The 27,935-nt window shown below is 33.5% G+C and overlaps 1 protein-coding gene across 6 annotated transcripts in view; it reads left to right on the forward strand.

Annotated features, from left to right (window-relative positions):
- Window positions 1–27,369, forward strand: part of RapGAP1 (Rap GTPase activating protein 1) — an 848,483-nt gene extending 821,114 nt beyond the window's left edge. For 4 of the 6 annotated variants that reach the window (XM_085952288.1, XM_085952291.1, XM_085952290.1 and 1 more), the window contains 7 exons: window positions 3,166–3,586; window positions 4,701–4,980; window positions 19,593–19,970; window positions 20,489–20,591; window positions 20,943–21,144; window positions 21,495–21,757; window positions 26,011–27,369. In XM_085952288.1, coding sequence (XP_085808414.1) covers window positions 3,166–3,586; window positions 4,701–4,980; window positions 19,593–19,970; window positions 20,489–20,591; window positions 20,943–21,144; window positions 21,495–21,757; window positions 26,011–26,145 — 1,782 coding nt within the window. In that variant the 3' untranslated portion in view covers window positions 26,146–27,369. Of the gene's footprint in view, window positions 1–3,165; window positions 3,587–4,700; window positions 4,981–19,592; window positions 19,971–20,488; window positions 20,592–20,942; window positions 21,145–21,479; window positions 21,758–26,010 lie in introns of all 6 variants that reach the window. The other 2 variants (XM_085952289.1, XM_085952292.1) reach the window with 1 other exon arrangement.
- The last annotated feature ends 566 nt before the right edge of the window (window positions 27,370–27,935 follow it).

The raw sequence follows: 27,935 nt of genomic DNA on the forward strand, positions 1-27,935 counted from the left end.
CAGTTACTGGGTTACTGTGACTGATGAACAAATGTTTATCTGATCACCCTTTATCAATGTTATCTCCCGATTAAAATTCACCACCGTTCCAACACCTACTCCTTATGTAGGTTGTACTTAACCAAATTAATAATTTAATTATCAATTCTCTTCTACCAGGGTAGAACAAAAACACCATCAATTATAAATATCAGTGCCAAAGACTACCTGTTGTACGCTAGTAAACGAGTATTACAAACTAAAAAAATAATGACCAATAACCAGCAGTTATCATAACGCGTGGCAATTATTATTATATCACAATTCAAAATATTCGGATTCGCTATAAAATGTCAACATAATATTAAACGGAGCTAATTTTTGTATTGATATTTATATTTTATATTCTTCATAAGTCACCACTGGTAACATAATAATATTTTTAAATACTTACTTCTTTGTAGACACTAAATAATCGCTCAGTATTTAGTCTCCACCTGGTATTTCATTATATAAAAAGTCAATATTTCTACTATTCTATTCTATATCTAACTATTCTGAAGGCAACCAGTCTAATAGACGCGTTTTTCGTGATATCACAAAATAAACCAGTTAATAAAAATACATTTTTTTTATTTATTAGTATCTCAGTGCATTAAAATAAATCCCACGTTTAATTTAGCAACGCTCAGAGAAACTTCAAAGCTATCGCTGAATATCGACACAATGGCCTTTTAACAAATTTGGATATGGCTATCGAAAACCAATCGATTATAATTTTGAAATAACGGTGTGATCGATCTTTACAGATAATCGAAGATAAATCAAAAAATCTGACCGCCATAATGGATACAATAATATTATTAATCTATTATTCAGGAAACTGGAATAATATGAATAGTTGGTCGCCGTTCAAACTAAATTATAAATTAAATGATACTTGTCTTATGCTAATACGAGTAAATAATACGTATTTTTGTATTTATTTGTGAAATATTATATCGGAATCGAACACTAATAATTTGGTTGGGCAAACTATTACTTGTCTTGATGTTATCCAATTATATCGTAATCTGTCCGAGATTGCAATCCCTACTCTGTGCCAAGACGTATGACTCTACTGTATGTATCTACATTCCATATTGTGCGTAGGACGGTCTTTATTCATTGTCAGATTGGACCTGTGAAAAGTATGGTTTCAATTATTGCTCAGACACGTCTCTTCATTGAATAATTTATTATTACAATCGATATGGTAAAAAAGGTGTCGGGCGGTGATAGGCAATTGATAATCGACGCCCTCTGAAATGCTTTTAACGACGACCCACGATCTAAATTATTCATTGGAATAAGTATTGTAAAACCCGGAAATATTAAGATTATTAAAAAGGTATCAATTCAAATTGTACGCATTATAAACTAATGTTACAACGTAGGTTTCTATTTTATCAGACAACAAAATTTTACGTGGAAAATATTTAAAATATACATCTAAATTGAATCTACCCATATGCCATTATTTCTATAATGACACTAGTATTATAAAATATAATATTAGCATAGTATATTAATTCGAGTGTCTATTTTTAATATAAATAAATTACTATATATCTAGTCTGTCATATTATGTGAAGTTATCAAACATACATAATAATGACACGTTCTTACACCCGTGCTTTTTTAGTAGCACGTATTATACCACATACATTTTTCATGAGCCCTTATAATAATAATATATAAGCATTTATATTAATTTATGCGCTGATAAGAAGCGCCGCTACGATGCTGGCGTGTAAAATGTATGAGAATAAACAAACTACTTCCAACACGAATTTGAAGCACTGCTGAAACGCTTGTGTGAGAGAGCCCTTACAAACTAGATTTTTTTAGAAGCCTAATTTTTACATACACTTAGTTAAGAATCATTCATACTTGACGAAAAAGCTGCGCCACCGTCCGGGGTTACGCGTATGCCGGCGTCTGCAATGTAAAAACACCAATGTATAATGGCCCTTACTATGACATAATATCATATTTATTATTTATACTGATCTGTATCCATATTTAAAAGTCACATTGATTTTTTATAGTAAGACTTAGGCATTGTAATTTCATGGAAATTCTAGATTATTATGTACCTAGGCTAAATTTATGTACATACCAACTAAGTATACATTTTCTTACGATTATTATTGACTATATTTTAGGTACTCATAATATGAAATCATAACTTCATAAACATTTTGATAGATTTGTATAATAATAATGTCTATCGCTATTGGATTTCTTTTCAAAAATAACTTTCCCAATTTATTAAGTTTGTTTCTTATGTGCCTAAACTAAAAACATACCGTTATTACTTGGACAAATTGAAAAAGGAGGATATATTGTAATGTAACTTGTTCGTTTAATATGAGTTCAAATGGGATTATCGTGGTTCGTTGACCAATATTACCGACCTGTCACATGCTCTGGATAAATTGCTTTAGTTTTCTTGTTCCGATCGGTTTAAAGCCTCAAAACTTGCGGATAAAGTGACGATTTATTATTGTAAAGGGAATACCCCGACGAACTCGCCTGCATATCAATCTTTTTCACTTCCATGTCTGATACTGTTTGCATAGAGATTTATGTGCTGTCATGTTAACGCAAGGAAAATTATTAATCCTAAATAATAACATCGTATAAGATAAACCCTTTACCTCTTATCTATATGCAGAAATTTAATAATCTAAATATGTATCTAAGTACCTACTTATAATGAATAACCGCTGAGTGAACTATTTATAATTGTTAAATCAATTTGTTATGTTTGTATGTTTCTTTCTATGACACGTTTTTTCATATTAGGTACTTTCTTCTAATATACGCAGTAAAATTAAATTTAAGATCAATCATATTCACTATAAAGGTTATAATATTATTAACCCAGAAACCTTTTTCAGAGAGCTAACTATAATAGTACATAACAAATATGGTTTTTCCTTTACAAAATATTACTTTAATAGTTTTTTTTTTCTGTATCTGTAATAATGGACCATGATTTCTTAACCAAAGATTCAAAGAATTATAAACATTTAACATTCACACTAAAAATACTGCTCAAATTTATACCTCCAAAACACGATGGACTACGTAGCAAGTTAAATATATTTATTGATGATTTTTTCTCTCTTTTGTTTGCAGGAACACTCCCACCTTGTCGGCTACGACGACACCCACGGGCCAGTGGTGCTCTCCATCAAGACGGAGAATGTGGCCAATCAGGAGCACACGCGCATCCTACTGCGCCTGCGTACGGGCACCATGCACGAGCTCATTCCTTCCTCCTGCCTCGGCCCTTCTCCCTCCCCGGGGACGATGGCCAGGATCCTCAATGAGCGACTCACCCTGGATAACTTCACCCCAGTTGTGTGCCCTCGCGCCACACCCCTCATCGCCATTTACGACGAGCACGTGCTGGTTACCCACTTCAAGTTTGGTGTGATGTACCAGCGGTTTGGGCAGACGACTGAAGAGGAGCTCTTCGCTAACACTGGATCCTCTTTAGCTTTTGACGAGTTCCTCGATTCCCTTGGCCAAAGAATCAGATTGAAAGACCATAAAGGTAAGTCAATAGTCAAAGAAAGAACAATAATTATAAAGTGACATACACTGTCATTGCATACACTATACAGCAATCATTACAATATTTATTTATATGAAATCTCTTAACGTGGAGGGTAAACAAATAAAAGTAAATAGTTATCGTGATAGTATAGGTACCTACTAGTGTAGGTACTACCTACCTACCATATAATTAGTATGCATAAATCGATTCCAGCACAATCATGTGAATTGATTTGTTAAAAATATAATATTATACTTATTTATTCGATTTTCATGAATCTGCGTCTGATGTGTATTTACTAACGAAACTCTTGAATTCGAAAGCGTCGCCGCTTTTACTAAATTTGCGGCATTGTAGATTAGCTTTATACTTTATAGTTTAGCGTAAATTATACGTATACTTTGCAACCGTCAACATTTATTCAAATAACAGATGGCAGAATAATATACTTAATAATTCACCGAGCTATAATTTGTCAGATGTTTTTAAAATGTGCACAAATTACCGCTCGGTGAAATGCTCGACGAAGAATTTGTCGTTCGGTTTCAATGCTATTCTGCCATAATATGGTATTTGAATAAATGTCTACAGCCATAATGTATACGTACAACAGTTTATGTACAATTTACCGGATACGGTGTGTTATACGTTTAAACGCTATCGTGAAGATTCAGTTACAAACGTAAATTTACAATTATTACTTACTGATATGTTACACACATGGTAACGATAATGTCATAAATAAATAATACCATCATTTAATTTGTGGTATTAAACAATATAGGTATACCTATATACATAATATATATGCCGATGATAGGTAGTCTCATCGAGTACCTATTTATCTTTTGAAAGGTTAGCCAAACAAAAGTTTTCTGACAATAATAATGTTATTCTTATGAGTTTTGTGCTTGTTAAATGTTATATAAGTACCTAGGTATCTTGTAACATTGTAGATTCAACTATATATTAATTAATAATAATAAGTACAGGTATTGTTTTATTATTTGTAAATATTTATGATACATTTTATGGAAAAAATAATGAAGTTTTAATTATTTTTCAATAATTAAAGTAAGTATGTATTTAATTAATCATGTGAAATTTGTAGGTTACCGAGGAGGCCTTGACATCCAAAACGGCCACACGGGCGACCAGGCCATCTACGAAGTGTTCAAAGAGCGGGAGATCATGTTCCACGTGTCCACCATGCTTCCCTTCACGGAGGGTGACACCCAACAGCTGCAGAGGAAGCGGCACATCGGCAACGACATCGTCGCCATTGTCTTCCAGGAGGCCAACACCCCCTTCTCCCCTGACATGATAGCCTCGCACTTCTTGCACGCGTTTGTTGTCATCCAGCCCATTGAGCCAAATACCCCTAATACCAGGTGAGTGAACAACCATTTGTATGCTCGGCTGACTTTCTTTGGGACCGTAATAGATCTCTTCCCAATTTAGCTCACATCGCTTCTTAGCAGATCATTGCGTAAAAATATTTTTGTGGCAGGTATGTTACGAAATGCTTAGGTACGATCATAGCAGTTATCTGTGATACGTATAATGTAAATAAGTAATATATATGTGGGTTTTATACGACATTATATTTTTGGAAAATTTCAACATTATTAACTTATTTCAATGTCATCTCATAATATACCCTAATATTATTAATTATGTTCGCTGTCAATTCGAACGAGATGTTATTAGAACATTTTTTAATGTTTTGTTATACGTTTTATTTGTACCTACTTTTCCACAATATATCTTAATATTAATCCAAAACAGGTTTAGTCCTGATAGACATTTACAATAATTGACTTTACAGTACATAATATTTATGAACTTATTGTACTAATATACAATATAAATATACACACTAAGCCATCTCGCACATCAAAACTCGTCTCGTCTACAACATGTCGAATACGTCGATGTGACGTCATTATTATTCACAAAACACACGTTGCCAAATGGAGCTCCAGAGATTGGTCGAATGCGACTTTTTAGTTTGAAAATAACATCTAGTGCTGCTATCATCAAATCGCATGCATTACGGGCTGTGAGTCGAAGACGCCAAAACGCATACACCCACCTACGAATTGGTCATTCCTATACCGGCTCGCCAGTCGCCGCATTCAAATATATACTTATACGTTTCGAGAGGTTACGTGCGACTGTCGATAGTAGACGTGCGCGGTCTTCATATGCAACATCGGGTCGTCGTTCATAGATGGTTTGATTTATGGCTATGCAGCAGACGAGGCGAGTTTAGATGTGAGAGCCGGCCTAACATTACTATCAACAAAGATACAAACCAATCAAAAACTTATTAGTCACATCCCAGGATAGCGAGTATTCTTTAATATTATAAATAATTTCTGTGGGAAATCAAGGTAGTAATAACGACGTAGATAATGTTCATGATAATACTAGACGTTGATCATTGTCTTCAATAAGTTGTGTAGACCACTAGACTTATTACATAATAATGTTTTCAGTGTTGGCAGAATTTAGCAAAGAATCGTGTTTGTAAATTTCTTAACGTCAGCGTTTCAGGACACGTCGCCTTTTAGTTTGTTTACGTTTACGTAGGTACATGTCTACTATGTAATTTATATAAATATATTACTTTGTATTACTTAGGTACATTGTAATAAAAACCGCACTAGGTATGCTACGTTGAGTAGTTAGTTACCTACTTGAATTAAGAATAACTAAGAAAATTATAACGTGGGAAATTCTAGACAGGCACGCACTCTTATTCAAATAAAACTTAAATGTATTTTATTATTACCGTTTTGCCTTTTCACGCATCTGCCACAAAATTGCGTATTTAATTAAAGAATTCTTTAAATATTTATCATTTTTGTCTCTCAAAAATCAGTTAGCCGGATGTCGTTTGTAGTCTGACTACGTCGTTCATCATCAAGCACATAAAATTTTTCATTATTTATAAGTGACTGGTTTTTTTTGTCGGAAAGGTATTTTAGTTCATGAAGATTGTCTCAGCTTTTGTTGTGGCTATAAAGAACAGCGGGCAATTACATTTTGTTCTTTTTTATATAAGTACAACAATACGGTCGAGGATGAAGATGTAGCATAAAAGAAATGGTTGAAACGAATATACGATCCTTTGAAGTTGATTGCCTATACTTAGAGAATACAAGAGAATGAAAATACGTCTCCATAATGAACTTAGTTACGTAGCAATCCCAATGAATAATCTTAGAATTTAAATATATTCATAAAAGCATCAATGATTAGATACATAGAACTTGTTTGAATTTCATGGCTTTAAAAGTCTTTAACCACTTTTATCCACTGATGTATTTTTTCTTACATCATTATCAATAGTTAGATAAGGTTATTTTCACGTAAAACCACTGGAGTGAGTTAGTTTTAGACCATATTAGAGATCCATAAATAAAAGAAAAGACTAGATATTTTGCCTCCATTTAAAATACACTAACACTACCTAAACCAAAGTCAACATAAACAAATAAAATTCCAAATTCAATATTTCATCAACATGAATGAATTTATAAGAAATTTCACGCATCAACTCGTCAATAATAAATATGCTATATTTACACTTCAGTGTATACGACATACATTGATCGATTATAATATTTCTTTATAGTGACCATTATAATTATAGCATTGTACCATTTTGTTGTAGAAAACACAAATGTAATACCATTATTCTACGTACCTAGTATATAGGTACTTACACAAGTTTGAATAAAATTATTCAGTTAGATACATAATTATTAGTGTTGCTATTTATAATTTAAATCATAAATATGTGTCGGTATGATACGGAAATTGATTTTAGATCAATTTATCAATGCAAACCATTTCGTATAATGACAAGTAGCAAATTAAAGCAACCAAGTATTTCATAATATAGAAAAGTTTTCTTGAAAAATGCTTTTACCAATTTCGATACGATAACTGTATTGCTTACGTCCTGAAACTACATTATTCATTGTATGCAAATGAGTACCTCATATTTCAATTATTAAAAACGGTCTTTAAAAACAGCCTGGTCACTATTCTACTCCAACCAAAATACATAAGAAATACAAAGGCTGTACTTAGACCAATTTATTTATTTCTTAATTTAGATTTTAGTGCCTAGATTTTAATTGTGAGGAATCGGCGGTGTTGCACTGATTATTCTCTTTATTACTATTACTTAATACATAAAACGGCTCAATTGACTAATTGCGGTGACTTCAGATGGAGATATACAGGTCATGCGTTGCATATGGGCGGCGAATTAAGCAACGAATTACAACTTTCGAGAAAAGCGGTGGTTTTCCATGAAGCAGACGATTCGGTCGCTTCATTCTAAAGTATCGACATTTTAGCTTAAAAATAATCGAAGCATAAAAAATCCCGACAACATAACTATCTTTGTATTGTAATGTAATACCCATTCTAATACATAGTACCGTAATGGCGGTATTTTGTAAAATTATCACTAGGTGCTTCCAAACCTGTCATCGCCACAGACCTCCGCGTACCTAAAACCAACACTGTTTGAGAGTAGGTTTCGTAGATTGTATGTAAATTTACAGATTTTTGATGTACCTATTTGTCTGTTTTAATATAGCCGAAAATAAATAATAAAATATGTAAGCCAAAAATATGTAGGTATACCTATCAAATTTGCATACAATTTGAAACTTAAAATTAAAGGGAACGGTATCCTTCCTGCTTAAAAGCGGCAGTTAGCCCAAGGACATCACTATTTAGTTGACATGCATACAATAAAGATAGATGTACTTACTTACCTTTTTCTTATTATATTACATATTATATGATTTATTGTGTGAGACCATACAGTTGTGTAATCTGCGATACACGTTATCGGTTATATTCATGGTTCACGAGTTCATTCTCTTTGCCAAAAGGCGATCTAACAAAAGTGATCCGTTATTTCATGAGTGAGTAGATTTTGTCTAATGTTGACATCTTAATTTGACATTAAATATGTCATTATAATCAATATGTGTATTCACTAGACGAAAACTAGCTTCCTGCATTCTTATTGATCCTTGGCTTTTCACTGCCGCTTTTCAGTCGAAATCCCCACCCTATTTTCAAGGATTACTCACTCGCCAACTAACCAGACTATTGTAATTGCAACAGTTGGACAACGTCCAATTTCTAACTTACCGAATGAATTTTTAAATTTATATTAGTTATCAAAAATGCGTTTAGTTTTGGTCTCTCTTATTAGGTAGGCATTACTATATATTGTGATCTCGCTTTAGTCTTTGCAACAATCGCCTATTATGTTATACTTTAGTTTTTACTAAATTAAAACTGGGATAACGATGTATCAAACCACGTAGGTACTAGGTACTACCTACTGTCTAACAATAATCCATGATAAATAATTATATTTGTTTTTATGTGCATTTTCAGATGAAGAGATAATTACTTTTATAAATAGAAAGATAATACACGTATTTTGTTCTCTTAGAATACAAGCAGTATCTAGTTATTGGTGAATGAAAACAATATTGCCATCTAATTACGTTGTTCCTGTCAAACTGTTCTGCGGTACGCTCTAATTCAAAAAAACACTTTATTTTTTTAGTTCGGTTTTGCAAAAGAAAATTACGGAAAACCGACTATAGAATCTTCATTCGCAAATTGGCAGGTCTCAGAATTGAAACGTTTTCACAGAAAGTGCTGACTAAGAAATCTATCTCTGCTCCATAAAAGGTGATAGATAACCATAATAAATTGTGGACAATTTAAGAAACAAATCCTTCTATATAATCTTTGATAAATGATTATTGTTTTTTTAAACTAACGTTAACCAGTCCTAAAGAGAGACGAATATTTTTTCAATATAGGGTACGCTGCATTGTTGTAATTATCATCAGCATTACAGCTTACTGTGGCTTGGTGGTTTCTAGGGAACGTCTTCATTTCAGATGCTTTCACCCTAAGAACTATCGCGACTATTTTCTTTACATTCCAACTGCGATCATTTACATGTTCCAGTTTATTGGAGAGAAGCGATATGTCTGGTGTCTTATTTTTAGAGTGAGAAAGCCAACAAGAAGCAGCGTGGCGAGGCGTTGAATTATAATTATTTACTCGTAACTTCACTAAAATCAAACGTTCCGTACTACCTATGTTAGTATCGAAGTAGTGGAGTTTTTTTTACATTTATAACTGGAAAACGTTCACGAAGAATCTATTAACCTTAAAATTCATATCGATAACAAAAATAGCCTGGCCTAGATGGTGTCACCCCCTAATCAAGCCCCTTATAACACTTTGTATTTTTCCAACACCGCCTTCTGTGGTCTTACATTATCTATATAGCTAACTGAGTCTCCCCACTTTTATAAATATCAGAATAGATGATACATATAACGTTTACACTTAATTCAAGGTTGTTTCATCCTAAATGCGTATGCAAGTATATACCTAAATAAATTTATCATTGCCAATCGATTCCAAGTTCGTTTTCTATTATGAATAATTCAATGCAGTTCTGCCATTTAAACATCAGTTCAATTAATGAATAGTTTACGCAATATTATTATGAATCTAAGAAAAAAATTGATAACTAATAATATTTTATAAAACTATTCAAGACAAAAAAACAACTTTCATTTGACAGTTCATACATCACAAATTCGTAGACTGATGGCTCACCTTTCGCAAATGTCAGTACTTACACATTTCAGCACTGCTTGATTTGTTCGGAGATTGGCAAACAGCTGATTCGCTGCAACAGTCGTGAATCGTGATTCGCTGGGAACTGAACCGAGATTATCTCATTCATCAATAATAATAATTACCCACCGTTAAGAGTTTTCTGATCCAGAAACCAACGATTTTTCATCAGTGACGTTTTTAGACAAAATACCGCCCCTAGGCAGCACCAAAATGCCGCCCCATTTTTATACAGTATTTTTTATCATCCTTTCATGACTCCAATATCTAAGAAATGTGTTGTATGAATACATTACTTACAAAATATATACCACTGAAATATATAAAATTATATTTAGATATAAAAAGCCAATAAATATGGTAATTATCTTAGACATTTATCCAAATCACTGAGGTTCTATTTGGTAGATATATCTGACACATTTGGTTTGTGCCTTTTAGCAATACACAGATTTATTATTTTCACACACATTTGTACTATGCTATTATTGTACGACATGTAAACAAAATAATTTTAGCTATTTCTACAAATAAGTATAATATACCAAATGATTCTCCTTGATTGCCGCCCCCAAGCAACGCTCAATCTGCCTACCCCCACGGGACGTCACTGTTTTACATTCGTCTTTTAGGAAGTTTGTATCTTGGCCAGTTTTGGTTTACTTTTTAATAACAACACCCGTTGAATGTAATCAATTTTTACCAATATTTAATGTACGTTTCATTTACGTGACAAGATTTAACACATATTATGGCTACATACGTCAATATTGAGAAATAATAATATATTCTTTAACACGTCGTGCTCAATTTTATCCCATATTTCTCCACAATTGATAATCGTACATTCTTACAGTCACATGCAAGTACTTTATATAATAATGTAAGTTACCTGTCATGTCTATTTGATACCTTTTGAATTAAAAAAACGTAAATGTGTTAATTTACTTAGGCTTGAAAGTTCATGATTAATATAAGTAACATAGGTTACTAACTAGTCAATTTTCTAATGTTATTCAATTAGTACTTATTTAAACTAATTATGACAATTATTAGCACCGGTTTCATCCGTTTAGGTAATGTCCCATAAAATATCAAGTGCTAGATAACATTGGTTTTTATTTTATTTTATAAATAGAAATATTATGATTGGCATAAAACTCATTCGTCATACTACTGTTTAAGTCTTACTCTTAAGTACTGATTTGTTAACTGTTCTTTTATTCCAAGATATTTTTAATATCCTATTGTACCTTTATTTTTAATTTAATAACTTCAAGATACAATAATATATAAAATAATTATGACGTTCGTCTTTGCACCTGTAAAAATCTGTATTTAAAAGATGCGCATAAAACTGTACGAATAATCTCGATAATTGAGAGTTGAATTCCGCATGGATGTTGGCATTTCAAGGCATTGTTTGGACAACCAACAAGCGACGTAACGGTAGAAGCGAGACTTAAAAGGGGGTTAATCGTTAATGGAACCGGTTCTGATGTTTATTGTGTCTCCTCGCACTTTTATCATCTTTTCGCAGTCAACTTCTGTGACACATGTGATACGTTTTATTATTCTTTATCGCGACAGGTTTAATAACCATTAACCCGTTGCACTTGTTACTTAGTTTGCCCTATTAATACGAACAGCCCATATGGGTAGGTAGTCAGTGGTGTGCGGTCTATAGATGCTGTAAATACGGAGCATGCCAAGGAAAAATAATCAATAAAGTACTATGCAATAATATTGTGAAATTGTATAGTTTATTTGACTAGACTAACTACCTATAGAAATAGTTGTAAAAAAAACTGAGAATTCCCTACTGAAGACTATATCAAAATTACTAAGACTATATCGGAAATTATGTGGTATAAGTTTTAACATAACTATATACAATGTTATTTAAACATGCTCACATTTTATTTTCATCCAAGATTTTTTTCTTTATCTACTTATGTTATATTTCGTAGGTTTATTAAAATTGTTTATGTTTAATAAAGAATGTTACATTCTCAAATCTTTTGAATCATGCGTTGGATAAAAAAAATAGTTTTTCGACGAATTCCTGATGCTGGCTAATAATTAAAGTAGGTATAGGTACTTATTTTCGTAGCTTGATTAAAACCACAAAAGCCAGTCGTCAATATTAGCGACATTTGTAAAGCGCTTCAGTTGTATGACTACTAGTTAATTCCATCGTAATTAGGTAGGGTACATGTGGTTCATTTAGTAAATTTAATTGGCCGGAAGCCGATAGAGACAGGTTCGACTCCTATCCGGCGTCGTATTTTTCAAATAAGAACAATGTTTTAACGAATTATTTGTTTAAATTCTGAATGCTCTGCCGCTAAGTGATATTAATGTATTCCAGATATACGTATAAATAGTACCCGCCAATATTTAGTGTCACCGGGTAGTGTCGATACGGTAACTTATTATTGACAATTAATATTCTCCTTTGTTCGTGTCTACATATTATAATTTTTTAATAATGTTGATTATCCGCTGTCCATAAAAAATTGAGGATATACCACTATGCCTAGTATGAATCATTGTTTTGATGTGCTTTGGCTGGTGCTATTATACCCACTTCTCTGCTTTAACTTTCAATGGAACGTATGAAGGATATTCACAGAAATAACACCAAAAGCATAACAGTTGTATAGCCTATTGAAATACTGTCACTTTTTGCACCACTAATTATAATATAATTAATCAAATTTTAACTATCACTACTAGTACTCACCATTGATTGTGGTCAACCGGTTCGCGAGTTTTCAATCTACCCGCGAACAACAAGAATTCGCAGTCTCCGACTCAGGTTACCTACTCTTATATGGGTTGATGACAAAGTACCGTATCTTTATAAATTCAAAAGTATCACGCGCACCTCAATATAGCTCGTATGATATTTCCACTCGAAGCAGAAACAATTCTTTGACTTCTTTGTCTACTCTATTAACATAACATTGTCCACAGAAGACATTTAATTTACACTTAAATATCGCGATGAGAAATGTATTGTCGTAAATTTTAGCTTAGCCCCAAGATTCGGTCATGTCGTACGACATCGTTTGACGTTTACAAGTGTCACATTGTCAAAAGATCTGACATTTTAGTTGATGATGGCTGGCATTACTTCGTTCACATACCAAATTACTGTTTCATTTTTTTGTTGTCAGGTTTATAAAAACATTTTAATGTCAACTACTGGCGACACGGATTGGTCTCATGCGTACAATGTTATGTAAATCTGAATAATTATCATTTTAAAAATAAAATATTTTCGCATTATTGTTTCAACGCACTAACTTTTTTTATATTTAGGTGCAAGCATGTTATTTTTGTAGATTGATGAGTCTCATGGGACCGATCAAAAATCCCTAGGTTCCCAAGAGTTGAGAACTGATGAGCTGTGGGGTCTACATCATAATCAGCTTTGTTCCGAACATGGCGATAATATTTTATTTGACATTTTCGTGGAGTCGAATCAAATCGAATCGAATCACTTAGCATTTCTCTTAATCTTATTGTTGACTTGCGAGTTATTATGCAAGTACTCGTATTAACAGATAAACAAACTAGGAGCGGAATGCAGAAACATTTGTCATAACTAAAATTTCCTTAGCAGAAAACACTATGCAGAAACACTGTCCTTAGTTAAGATCATTTTTATTGAAAATAATACCATATTTAAAAATTCTCGTTAGGTAAATTATTTTATAATTGTTAAACGATGACAAAAATATGACAACTGCATTTTATAAATGCAATAACTATAAATACATATTAATATTTAATTATAAGTCATTATACGTGATTCCACAGGCACCACAAGATTTTTTTTTAACATGGTAACACTAGCATCAAGTGTCATTCTTCATCTGGTATTTTGTATTTCTGCGGGCTGGCGTATAAAAATAAAATAATATTCTGCAAGTACATGCCAAACGAATTAACACTAACAATATCCATATTGAGATACATTGTTAAATGAATTTGAGTGTATGGATTGTGTTATAGACATGCGAATTTATTTTGACAGCAGCTGTCAGTGGTAAATGGTAATACAGAAGGGGGCGTGTTCATAACAAAAGTAGTCTATGGGTAAGGATTCCTTAACTCTATACTAAGGATTGTCTATAGTTAAGTCATGCTTTTCGGCGACTTATCCTTAGGAACGAAATCTTAGAGCGGAATGCACAATCTAAGATTTCGTTTCAGAAATACAAAATACCAGATGAAGAATGACACTTGATGCTAGTGTTACCATGTTAAAAAAAAATCTTGTGGTGCCTGTGGAATCACGTATAATGACTTATAACGGAAACATAAGAGTATTATAATTAAATATTAATATGTATTTATAGTTATTGCATTTATAAAATGCAGTTGTCATATTTTTGTCATCGTTTAACGATTATAAAATAATTTACCTAATTTACCTAACGAGAATTTTTAAATATGGTATTATTTTCAATAAAAATGATCTTAACTAAGGACAGTGTTTCTGCATAGTGTTTTCTGCTAAGGAAATTTTAGTTATGACAAATGTTTCTGCATTCCGCTCTTAGATTGTGCATTCCGCTATAGGTCATTTCTTTTTATTACACAACTCCCAAAGTAGAACATTTTATAAAATAATATTCTACGCTTGATCTATACGCCATTAATATCAAGTATCTTTTCAATAATTCTATATAAAACAACTGTACTAATATATACCTATGACTGTATAAATATTATACTTATGTAAATGAGGTCCACTCGGTGGAAGTATTGGCTAAGCGCCTGTCTCTGATTGAATGTTTTTTTTAGATTCGTGTTTTATTCTTTCAAACATTCCCCGCAAAAAGTCTGCTATCCTAACATATTTTTCACTCTGTGATTGCCCATAATATGCTCCGTTTACTGGCGAAATGGTAATTTACTTTTTTTTATAATCCCAGCAGCTGTGAATTTAGTAAATTGATTTAGTGAGGTTATGCGTTATCATTGATGTAAAGATAAATAATGTTGTCGGTAGCATTGGCGGAGCTCTATTATTGTGCTTAAAACACAGTATGAAGCTACTGACAACCCCTTTTTATGATGTCATCCATATGCACGCATTTCAAGCCCCGATGTCGCCCGTAAAGCAGATTCGCCACATATTTTGGGTTTACGATGCACTTCCCTCATTTAAGCAGTGTTTTTCACATTTCAGGTAAATACCTTCGTGCCGCTAAATTAAGACACACAAAAATAAACAATATATCGCATCGTAGCACGACGTGGTGAACCTGTAAACCAATTTAGTAATTTCCGGTAATTAAATTTAGCCAGTGTCCATCCCGAAACAACCCCCTCCTACCAAAAATAAACCACCCCTCCACTCCCACGATTCTTATTAGTCCGGAGTCATTCTTATTGATTCTGATACATTATGTGTCCACCGTGGAACACAGACTATAATAATATCACACCGTCCTGATGCGTCGGCTGTAGGTTCGAATCTCACGACTGGATTTAGTAATTCACACATTGTTTATTCAGCCAATATGCATGCTTAGGCCCAGATCATATAACTAATATGTTGGGACATCGTCGTAAAAAAATTCAGATACGATAACATTATCGTTTGTATTCTCTGTCTTCAAGCGGAAATTCTGGATTTACCGTTTTCGCACCAAGTTCGTTTGTGTATCTTGCACAATTCCAAAATAATGAAATAATGCAAATGATTTTGAACATAAATAATGCAACCGTGGCCCAGTCACGTTCAAATAAAATACGGCCAACACAAATCGTAGCGCCGCTCGCGAACTGCATCGCATCTCACTTCGCCTACTTGCATAATGATGTCATTCTACGTGATGCTGGTGCAGCCTGCATCTAATGCACTTCCCACGCCGAAATGCAATTTACTGCCCGAGTTAAGTTAAGTAGATAGATATTGATCATTTATTTATATAGTATCATATGAGGTAGTAGTAAGTACTTTCTAGTTTATCAATGTTTGCCGCCAACATCTTTTGTCTAAATTCTTAGCTCGTTCACCCACAGAAAATCGTCTCGACTGGAATATGGTCATAGATTAAAACCACCGGCAATGTTACGTTCCAACTCTCTTTCGTGCGCACATGCGAGACGCCGCGTCACGCGGCTAGTCGAAACGAATGACATGCCGATGCTACATTTTTGTATTCTACCTGCACCCCGTGTCCAGTGGAATATGTCGTTCCGACGCTATGTGCGGCAGTACATTACGTTACATATGTTTTGTAAATGACACAAAATCACATCGATAATTTCGAGTTTATATCCACATTAAATTTTATGAAGAATGCGTGTACCTATTCGATACCAATTATTGTGTGTTCAACTTTGAAGAATTCATTTTAGTGTTTTCGGACTTTATTTTACTATGTGCATAAAATATCCATAAAAATAATTATCAGTAAGTAATAATTTATTTATTCGTTAGTCTATCAGAAATTTACCTATCTTATTTTATTGTACATGCCTATTTATAACAAATGACTCATTTATCTATGACATTTCCGACTATGTTGATGCAGAATCCACAGGTTTACGTCATCACATCTCGACCGTAATTCTAAATGACTGATTCATTTTTGATTTATTATAATGTGTCCAGGTAGTTTCATAGTTTCCTCATGCATTATTAACTTCAAAGTGACGCATACTTAGGTATTATTATGTTAGAATTGACAGTATTTTTTTTATTATTTCAGCAGCGTTTTTCATGATATCAATATGACGTTATCCTAATATTATTATCAGTAAGCAGCGGTGATTTTATTTGACGCAGATGACGCAATTGATTCTTCGGAATATTTAAAAGTGAGCTTCGAAACTGTTAAAACCGGTCATACCCAAAACATAACAAAATCCCCGCAACCAACTTCAAAAGGGCCCTATATAAATTATAAACAAAGTACTTGTAGGTACGCAAAAAAATCTAGTAAGTAATATTACTATTTGGCATATGCCATCACTGTCGACTTCAGACAATTGTATAGATAGGTAATAGCAGGGTTGGCGAACTTTTTTTACGTACGCGTGCCAAAATTTCCCAAATAATAATATCGTTCGACTGCCTGACGTGCCAAGCAGTTTTCTATGGTAAAATCTAAATCTAAAAAAAATTTTTTTAAGAATACTAGGGGTTTAAAATGTATAACTGAGTTATTGATATTCTATCTTTCACCGTATTTCTAGACCAATGATACTCAACCTTTTTATTCTTCGGGCCAAATACATATATTTGTAAAGTAACGCGGGCCGCATCACTACTGGTGTGACGAAATTGAACCCATGAATTTTTTACAAAATATTTTTGAGATTTTAAAAATTATCGTGTTTATTTTAATTAATCGTGTGCAATAGCAACATATTTATACCAGATCTGATGTGGACCATAATGACAATCCTCTTCGGGTGTCACTATCTGTGCGTCAAAGTCGAAACGAATCTCAAGATATACGAAATTCCTGATAATAAATGTGTTTCGGGCCGCACATAAAAGCTTAAAGGGCCGCAGGTTGAGTATCGTTGTTCTAGACGAAGGTATATCTTTGTTTTTTGAATCTTTTTTTCCTTGTTTTCAAATTACTCAAAGAGATCGTGGAAGCATTTAATCCACTCTTGTTTCATATTACATTCTCCATCACTGAGCGGTTTTCCATTTTTAGAGATTATGTTTGAGGTAAAATAACAAGCATTTATTATATTTGAATGACTGCTGATAATTAATTACATAATGTTTGTTGATTGAATATTTTATTTTTAATTCCCAGATCATAAGGACCGACCTATGCAATCGTATATTTGCATTAAACGTAATGATTATTCTTGAAAATGATTTGCCTGCAATTTTTTATACAATGCGATTTGTCATTATTTATGCATGAATTTCGTCGTTTCAGTTTGCGCATCAATTGGTATCTAAACATAAGTAATATGAAAAACCGAAGAAAATACGCATGGCTATGTCGTCATTATTTTTTAATATTATATATAAGTCAGTACCTACTTAAGTATAAATATGTATTTATAAAACTTTTTTATAAAAAAAAAAACATTTTTAAAATATAAAATAGTATTTTTTTTTCTCTTCGAAATGAAACATTCGCGTGCCATAGGCTCGCCATCCCTGGTATATAGGGAGTAGATACATTGATATTTTTCTAGGCACGTTGGTATTTTATGGTTTTTATTGGGCCTACAAGTTGCTAACTAAACCCACACTGTCAGTGGGTACTAAATATCGTCATTTAATTATCACGCCTGGACTACCTAACTATTTATTTTATTCTATGGTAGCGAAAATGAATTTTTATTTTGAATCACTGAAAAAATAGATAGGTACACATACAGTCAATATCTCTTTTAGGTATCTAATGTAGGTACTGTGACAGAAATCTGTATTCAATCATATTCTGTAATAATGGTACCTCATCAAACGTGGGAATAAAATAATATGTTGGATTTTTTAGACATTTTAGGCTGTTATTAAATGTATAATAATCACGCTTAATTCTCAGTTCACCTCGTAATACAATAATGATAATTGCTGTTGTATGAAATAGTTACGATTCTTGCATAGCCATCTTTTATTCCATGGGAACCTTTTACAATACATGGCGCGATAATTTGAATCATTTGTAACACACTTTGCTTTACAAACTATTAGCGATTTCGGTAATTTGCTGTATCTCCGCGTTAACGCATTTTGAATTATTGCAAGCATTAACAAAACTTTCCACCAGCGACGTGGACGAATTCTCGATTCATCAAGCATCATTCATTCGTTACATTAATTCGCACCTAATCAGTAATTCATTTTGAAGAGTAGAATGTTTTCTCACCGGTAAAAGTGGACATTGTCTATATATACAATAAATATAAAAGTTATTCAAATATTTTACAATAGGTACCATAAAAGTTTTAAACCTATATTACCTGAAGTTTTTTTGGTAATGAAAAAAAGACATGAAGATGATATCTTGGTTAATCCAGGATTGGATCTTGTCATTTTTTTTTAAATCTTATACATTGTATTCTTTTGTACTTATTTTCAGTTGGCCAAGTTTGAATGATTTTTTCTCATAAAATACCACAGAATAACTTTTTTTCATCAAATTCATTCAATATAAAAAGGACTGCTATTTATAGTCACAACTAGTTCATAAAACATAAAACAAAATAATTTTAATGTTTTTTTATTGAACTATAAAAGTGGAATCAAGACTATGAGATTAATGGTGTTTATTATTTTTATTTTCAGGTATCGAGTATCAGTGACAGCGAGGGATGACGTCCCATTCTTCGGCCCAACGCTGCCAACACCATCCATATTCTCCAAAGGACCCGAATTCAAGGAGTTCCTTCTGACCAAGCTGATCAACGCCGAGAATGCCTGTTACAAAGCAGAGAAATTCGCTAGCCTGCAGCAACGGACGAGGGCTTCCCTTCTTCAGGCTCTAGCTGAAGACTTAGGGGAAAAGACTCGAGAGTTTTTGGGACCCGGTGCTGCAATGAGTGCGTCGGCTGTGGGAGGAGACGGAAGCGGGTCTCCGGGACCCACCGAAACCACCACTAAGACTGAGGGTGCCGGAGCGAGGTTTATTGATACGGTGAAGAAGGCAATCATCTCCAAAGTCAAGTTAGTATATTTTTATTTTGTTCAAAATCCAAAGTGTCCAAAGGAAACACAAATTTAGAATTTTTTTTATTTTTCTAAGCCTTTTAAACTCTCCAGGGCTCGAAATGGACCGGAGTGCGCCAAAGCGCCGCTCCAGTTCGTGAAATTATTGCTCCTTCTCGTGACCGTCTGAGTTGTCTGATTCTGAGTGTCTGATTTGACCGTCTGAGCTAGATAGGCCATATTATAATAGAAAATCTAACATACCTATTTATTTTTATAAAATAAACATAAAATTTAATAACTATGTAAATATCTTCAGAAAATTATTGAGCGCTCCGGTTTGTACACTTTTCCATTTCGAGCGATGAAACTCTCTTAAAATTGCCACGGACACGATAGATTCTTCCGATCTAAACAGTAGGATAAAAGTTGAATTGTCTTATTTTTCAGCATTGGCTGTTTGTATAAATTGGGTGGTAAAAGTGATAACCATTGTGAGTGATTACAATATTACTAATAAATGTTTATTTTTTCAGACCGCAAAGTAGTGACGCCAACCTGTCTGGTGAAAACAAGCATGGCACGTTAATAGGCAAAAAGTCTAAAGAATCAAGCATACAAGAGACTCCAACACCAAATGTAAGTTTTCACTACCTACCTTACTTCTCATAATTAAATATTGTTGTATTTTCTCGGTGTTCAAGCAATTGAAATTAATAATATCCATACACACATACCTAGGTATACAACTATAACTAAATATATATATATATATAACTTAATAGGTTTTTTTTAAAGCATTTTTGACATATTGAAACCGATTCTCATTTGATTTTTCCATTGGAATAAATTTGGGTATTCTAAAATTTCTGGTTACAATATTACCTAACTAATATTTTCGATTCCTATTCGATTCGGATGAACTTCTGATTATTCTTCTTATTGCAAATTAATTCACAAGCCCCTCAAAATATTTTTCCCTTATTACAGAGTGGACGATCTAAATCCAGTTTCGGAGGCGGTACATTCCCGAATGGCCCAGGAGGAGGGCTGAAGTGCAAGTCGGTGTCCGGTGGAAGTAGTCCTGAACTTGGAGCCGGAGCGATTACTCGACCAGTCGCTCCTGGCCCGCCTCCTCTGTCGGAAGCCAGTGACGATTCAAGTCTCAACAGTGTTGACCTGGATCCAATGGGTGAGATTTCAAATTTAATTGAGTAATCTCAGTAAAAATGTTATGAACTCAACATGGCAAAGCGCCCAAAATTATTACATAAATGATTTCAATATGTTCAGTTTTAAAATTCTGTGTTATCGTATTTGGATAATGTCATGTATTTGGAACTCAGTGGCCTACCTGGATTTCTCCCAGTGTCCTGACGAGCCAGTCTGTCCATGCTTGAGTTGTTAGAGTTGTATGAATTTGTATGAATACAGAATATGTATTTTCTAATCTATGTTTATAGTCAACCTAATAGCCATACATTCTTTTTAAAATAGAGTTTGAAAAATACGTTATTCAATGTGAAGTAATGTGTATTGCAGGCGGCGGCATGTACGTAGACTCGGACACCGGCCTGGAGTCCATGTCTTCAGCAGAAGCCACCACAAAAGCTTGTTCCCTGTGCGCGGAGAGTCCTTCGGCCACCCTCAGCGGTTCCGCTTCGGATTCCCTCACAACATTCAATCATCTGGAAGCCGTCACAGCGCTAGTCTCCTCACCGAACTGTGTGCAACAAGTTGACTCTCTCAAACAAGAGATCGCCAGACTCAAGTGTGACAAGTTGGATCTATTGAAACAAAATGTGGTATGTTTGTATTTTGGTTGTATTGATTATCTGCTCCCAATGACACCTTTATCATTATATGAATAACAGAATATTTCTTTTTATATGGGAAATAGAACTCTGAGTATAGTTAGGTTCCATACTCAGAACAGAATCGTGTCTGAGACTGTTTCTATAGAAAATGATAGTCATTGTAGAAATAAAAAATTGTGATGAAACGTGAAAAAAAATCCGATCTGAGCCTATTGCAACAATTATATCAAATAAAATAACAAAAATGTGTTTGAAGCTTTATTTCTAAGAAATTAAAGCAGTAGAGGAGACCAACAAGTTTAATGTGAGGTGAAGTATTGTGAGAGTATTGCCAGGATTGGAAGATATTATTTCCCACTTCTTTAAATAGGTATATAATATATTCGCAATTTTTTAACTCAGATTTCGTATCATCCAAATATAAAATGAAACCATTTTCTTTATATCCACTGCACATGAATTTAAAAAATAATACAACAGTTTTAAAAAATACTTACTGAAGCTATATGTATTAGAATTGGGTTGAATTGGATCAGGTTCATCTTCACATAATTCTTCAATACCAGAAATAATTGAATTATTTGTCACTGATAAATCACCTAATCACTTTCCTCACTATTTCCATTGTTGCACGATAATAATTAAACTGTCCTTCGCTCTATCAATGCTAATGTCATTTTCGTAATATTTTTCCTCTAGGCGCACTACGTGATCGCACTCTTTTTTCCAATCAGATGGTTCTATACTATTAAATGGTACTTCTGTTAATCTGACTATATTATCTCGTTTACCATCAATATTAAAATTGGCCACCTTCCATTTGACCATTGACCAAATAAACTCAATGGGATTGGAACTACAGAGTGGTTATTTTTTTCAAAAATGAAATCAATCGCATATTGTTTATGAAATTAATTTTGTTAAGAGCAAGCCAATTTTGTGTGTCTTCCTTTTTATTTGATATAGAAGGAGGTTTGTTAACCTGTTTATTGTGATAAGGGGGCATTGTCCATTACCACAATTCATATCGTCATGGTAATCTCCTGACTTTGATTTTAATTTTTAAAATTTAATGAAGCCGTTTTCACCACCAGCACGAATTATTATGAATCGTTGTCCTACAGAATCATGCGTCATGACACCTTTCACTTTCTGACTTTGCCAGAACTTTTTAGTGACATAATATGATGGGTGAATATATGTCTCGTCTATATAAATGTCGGGCCTCTTTGCTTTAAGTCTATTATCTTGCATAAGATATAGATATTTATTGCGCCCTACAAGAAACCGTATGGAAATGGATTTTTTAAATTCAATCTGAGTTGATGCAACGTTTTCCTTAAATGTTCTGTTCTCTGCTCCCTTTATAATCAACATCTTCTATTAATATAAGATTATTTAACACATTCACTGCTGACTAGATAATTACTTTTTAATTACCACATTTAAATAGCATGCTAATTATGTCAAATGGCCACCTAATCGTTACATGCTAGGTGCGTCTTTAGCGTCCAATGTATTAATATAGGCACTTCTTTCCTAACAGTATAAATTGACATAATTTTTTCCCTTATGGCACACAAATCGAAATCAAATCATCTAAAATAATGTTCGGTTGTCTGCCCGGCTTTTTCCCTGGAGCTCATAGACCGGGTTGTCTAATTTGCTTTGAATTGTTTTTTTATCCTCTACACAGTCGCTTTTAATACTCATAAAAATTTAATTTTATGAAATCAAAAAACAGAAATATCAAATAATAACAATACAAAATCGTACAGGCCTATCGGCCTCCTTCCCGTTTTCGGAAAAGTGCTAGAAAAACTAGCAATTCAGAGAGTGCACTGGCATCTTACAAAAAACAACAAATTGAGCACTAAACAGTTTGGCTTTACCCCTCAAACATCAACAGAACACGCACTAAACAAAGCCGTACACATAATCTCAACGCATCTCGAATTGAAAGAATCACTCATAGCAATTTCCCTAGACATTCAAGGTGCATTTGACAACGCATGGTGGCCACACATAAAAAACGCCCTTGCAACCAAGTCAACACCGCCTAACTTGTACAAACTGTTTTGCAGTTATCTACAAGATAGGGAAGTAAAACTAAAGTATGCAGACGAAGAAATAAAACAAGACCAAACCCAAGGTTGCATCCAAGGATCAACTTGTGGCCCAACACTATGGAATATCGCCTTAGACAGTCTATTAACAATACTCTTACCCCACAATACACACATACAAGCCTTTGCTGACGATGTGTTAATATTGATAGCAGCAAAAGACACCGACGAACTGGAATTAAAAACCAATAGCGTGCTTCAAAAAGTAAACTCATGGGGTGAAGACGTAAAACTAACCTTCTCAGATATTAAGACAAATATAATGTTTATCAACAAAAGGAAAATACGAACACCAGAAATCCAGTGGAAAGGAAAACCGAAAGAGTTGGTCGATTCCTTTAAAATTCTTGGCATAATACTAGACAGGCACATCAATTGGGCGAAACACGTCGACTACATATGTAAGAAAGCAGCTCAAATGGGAAAATTCTTTTTAAAAACAGCAAGAGCCACTTGGGGGGCGTCTCCTGAAGTTTTAAAAATTATATATCATGGAGCTGTGGAGCCAACCTTAACTTACGCGGCATCGGTCTGGAATAAAGCAACTCACAGAAAGTCGATCCAAAAAAGACTGAATTCCGCGCAAAGACCTTTCGCAATATCAATTTGCAAGGGATATCGCACAATATCGCTAACGTCAGCACAAGTCCTGGCAGGAATAGCGCCAATAGACATAAAAATACAAGAACTTACAGGAATATACCAAGTTAAAACAAGCCACATACTTCCCCGACACTTACCTACAGACAGAACATACGAAAACAAAATACACTACACACAACTTCCACATCCTGGTAACAGACATCTAGAAAATATAGAACACATAGGAACAGTCGACGAAGACACTAAAACAAAATACCACATCACAGGATTGGAGATCTACACAGATGGCAGTCTAATCGATAACAAAGTAGGGGCAGCTTTTGTAGCCTACGAAAATGGAACATTAATAACCCCCCGAAAATTTAAGCTCGAAAGCTACTGCACTGTTTTCCAAGCAGAAATATTTGCTATCAAAGAATCTCTCGAGTGGACACTCAAAAGATTAAAGTTCCACAGACACGACTATGTAAACATATTCTCAGATAGCCAATCCAGTCTGGTAGCTCTCCAAAACCCATCATCGACACACCCACTTGTAAGAGACATTTTAACACTGTCAACACAGCTTCGAATGATAGGAACAAACCCCAGATTCTTCTGGATAAGAAGTCACACAGGGATAGCCGAAAACGAGGAAGCTGATAAATACGCCAAACAAGCCACAACAGACAAAAGACCTTTAACCTATACACACTTCCCTCTGAGTTACGCAAAACAAAAACTAAACGAAGATACCATAGAGCTATGGAACCACAGATACACAACATCCGCCACAGGATCAATAACGCAGAAATTTATTCCAAACATAAACTGTGCCATCACTCTTGCCAGGAACTTAAAAATATCACACGAACTCACACAGATACTAACAGGCCACGGATCGGTGCGAGCTTATCTAAAAAGATTTAAATTGAGGGATGACGACTGTTGTCCATGTGACGGCAACACATCTCAAACTGTGTGGCATGTCATCAACGACTGCCCTATACTAGAAAGGGAGCGATGGACTCTCAGGACTCGATGTAGACAACATAATCACGAAATTGACCTCCAAAAGCCTCACGAAGCACTAAGCAATAGAACAACACAAGAACACTACACAAAATATTTAATCCTGGCCATAAAGAAAATTAAAGATATAAATGGAGGCACCTAATTAGCCCCACATCAATGCAACTAACCCACCCAACCACCTTGTACGAAAAAGCAAGGGTATGGTTATTATTAAAAAAAAAAAAAAAAAAAAATACTCATAAAAATTTAATTTTATGAAATCAAAAAACAGAAATATCAAATAATACAATGATATACATTTTTTCCCCAATAATTTATGATATTTTTTTATATGGCAACATTAAAATGTCATGTGTATATAATTATTAAATTATGTAGCTGTTTTGATCCTACATAAATATTATAATTATTATACAAAATAATTTGGAAGAAAGGAATTTAATATTTGCTGAAATGGTATATAATGTTTGTTAAATATTGGTTGTTTTGTTCTTTCAGTCATGCCAGAAGGATATCAAAACTCTTCGAGAACGGGAATCTAGCCTCCAAGGTGAGCTGACGGCTTCCTCCAAGGAGATCGATCGGCTACGAGACCTCCTCAAGGAGTACACGGGATGCGATTCTACAGTATGAGATAACGCCCGGAGGTTGCACTGGTGGAACTACTGAGGCAAATTACTCATGGACTCTTCTTATACGTTCCTGTCAGTGTGATATTCTATATGTATCGTGAAACATTTACAAACTGAGACAAATCTATGTGATGAACTCAATCTCTATTATTTTTTATGTCATAGTGTTAGTTAAAAAATATAATCGATGGATCCATTGCCATCAATGCACTGTGTTTTGTAGATACTTCTAAATAGTGAATATATTATGAAGACGGTGATCTCTTGTAAATTGATTAAGATTGAAGGTTTTTTATGGAAAGTTTTTGAAATCTATATCCTGTTGAAATTGCTCCTAATTATAACTCGAGGTATTTATGATTGTCAAAAAGAAGAATGTAAAGGAATGAAGAAAAATGTGTTTTATAAATACATATTAATATATTTGTATCGGTATGTAGACGGTCAACTATATAAGCACTGCACAAATAAAATCTTCGGCACATCTTATAGATACCTTTGTAATTTGTTTGCTTGAGTGTACTTGCTTAAATTTAGAAAACCTGTAATGTATCGAAATTTTCTAAATCTCGAAAGTCTGTGAAATGTTTCATCGCTTGCTAAAGTGTTTACCGAACGCTTTTCTGGATTGAAACAATTCAAATAAGTTAACCTTAAAATATTGTCCTGTGTTTCTGTTATTATTTCAAAAGATACGATAATCAACAGAGACTGGACTCGAGTATTGTGAATACTAAATTTCTATAAACCGAGTGGTGACTATATGCCATTCAGATGAAATCTGAGTATACAATAGGCTGCATACATATATTATATATTTTGAAAATAGCAGAGCAAATTGCAGAAGCTCAATAGAAATTATCACGACAAGTGTAATCTTTTTAATAATCGGTACCTGGGGAATGTTTATGAAAACTTCTCGTCTTTTCTTATGTAATGTTAATGGTTAAATATTAATAAAAAAAAATTAACTTTCTCGAGAGAATTGTGAGAACAGATTAGATAAGAAACTGCACAAAATTTCATACTGCACTTTAAATGATAAGTATGTTAAGGATACAATGTTTATTGAAATAGCAACCGCCCAAGCATTGAACTTCTTATGATCCAAATGGAAATATTCAATGTCCAATGTGTATTGTATGTAGGTAATTTAATATCTATCCATATAAATGTAAATAATACTTCTACAGAGATTTATTAAGTAAATCTATTATTCTTCTACAAAAAAACAAATTAAGAGATAATCATATTCATTTCATACTATTAATGAAACAAGCGTATTTTAAATAAATAAGTAAATATCTTTATAGACAAATGGAAATTTCGTAGAATTGCATACTATCTTTTGTACCCAAATTCTTTTAGGTAACCAGTTTATTTCAAATGTAATATACTAATGTTACTCCCTTAATAATAGTATATTGCGTGTTTTTTTTTTTTTTAAATTACATCAATTTGTAAAGACTAAAGTCCTGATAGGATTTTTCGTTGGACGGAGGGACTGACCAGAATTTTATAAACAAAATTAAGAAATATTTATGCCGTATTCGAACGTAGCATATTAAGTTTTCAAAAAATAATGTCAATTCATATTTGACTTATGATTAAATCATATTGTTGTATTAAATATAGAGCTTTGGGTGTGTAAAAAATAGTATAGTGTTTCTATAAAATTTTATTCAAATACTGTTTACAACTAAACGCATTTCAAGTAGGGAAATTTTTTAAATCTTTAGATCTGCCTTTGATATTCTGTGAAATTAACATAACTAACATATAAATAGATTA

This window comes from Rhyacophila brunnea, unplaced genomic scaffold, assembly GCF_057557595.1.
Source record: "Rhyacophila brunnea isolate RB1 unplaced genomic scaffold, BYU_Rbru_1.0 scaffold_3, whole genome shotgun sequence".
Taxonomy (NCBI): Eukaryota; Metazoa; Arthropoda; class Insecta; order Trichoptera; family Rhyacophilidae; genus Rhyacophila; species Rhyacophila brunnea.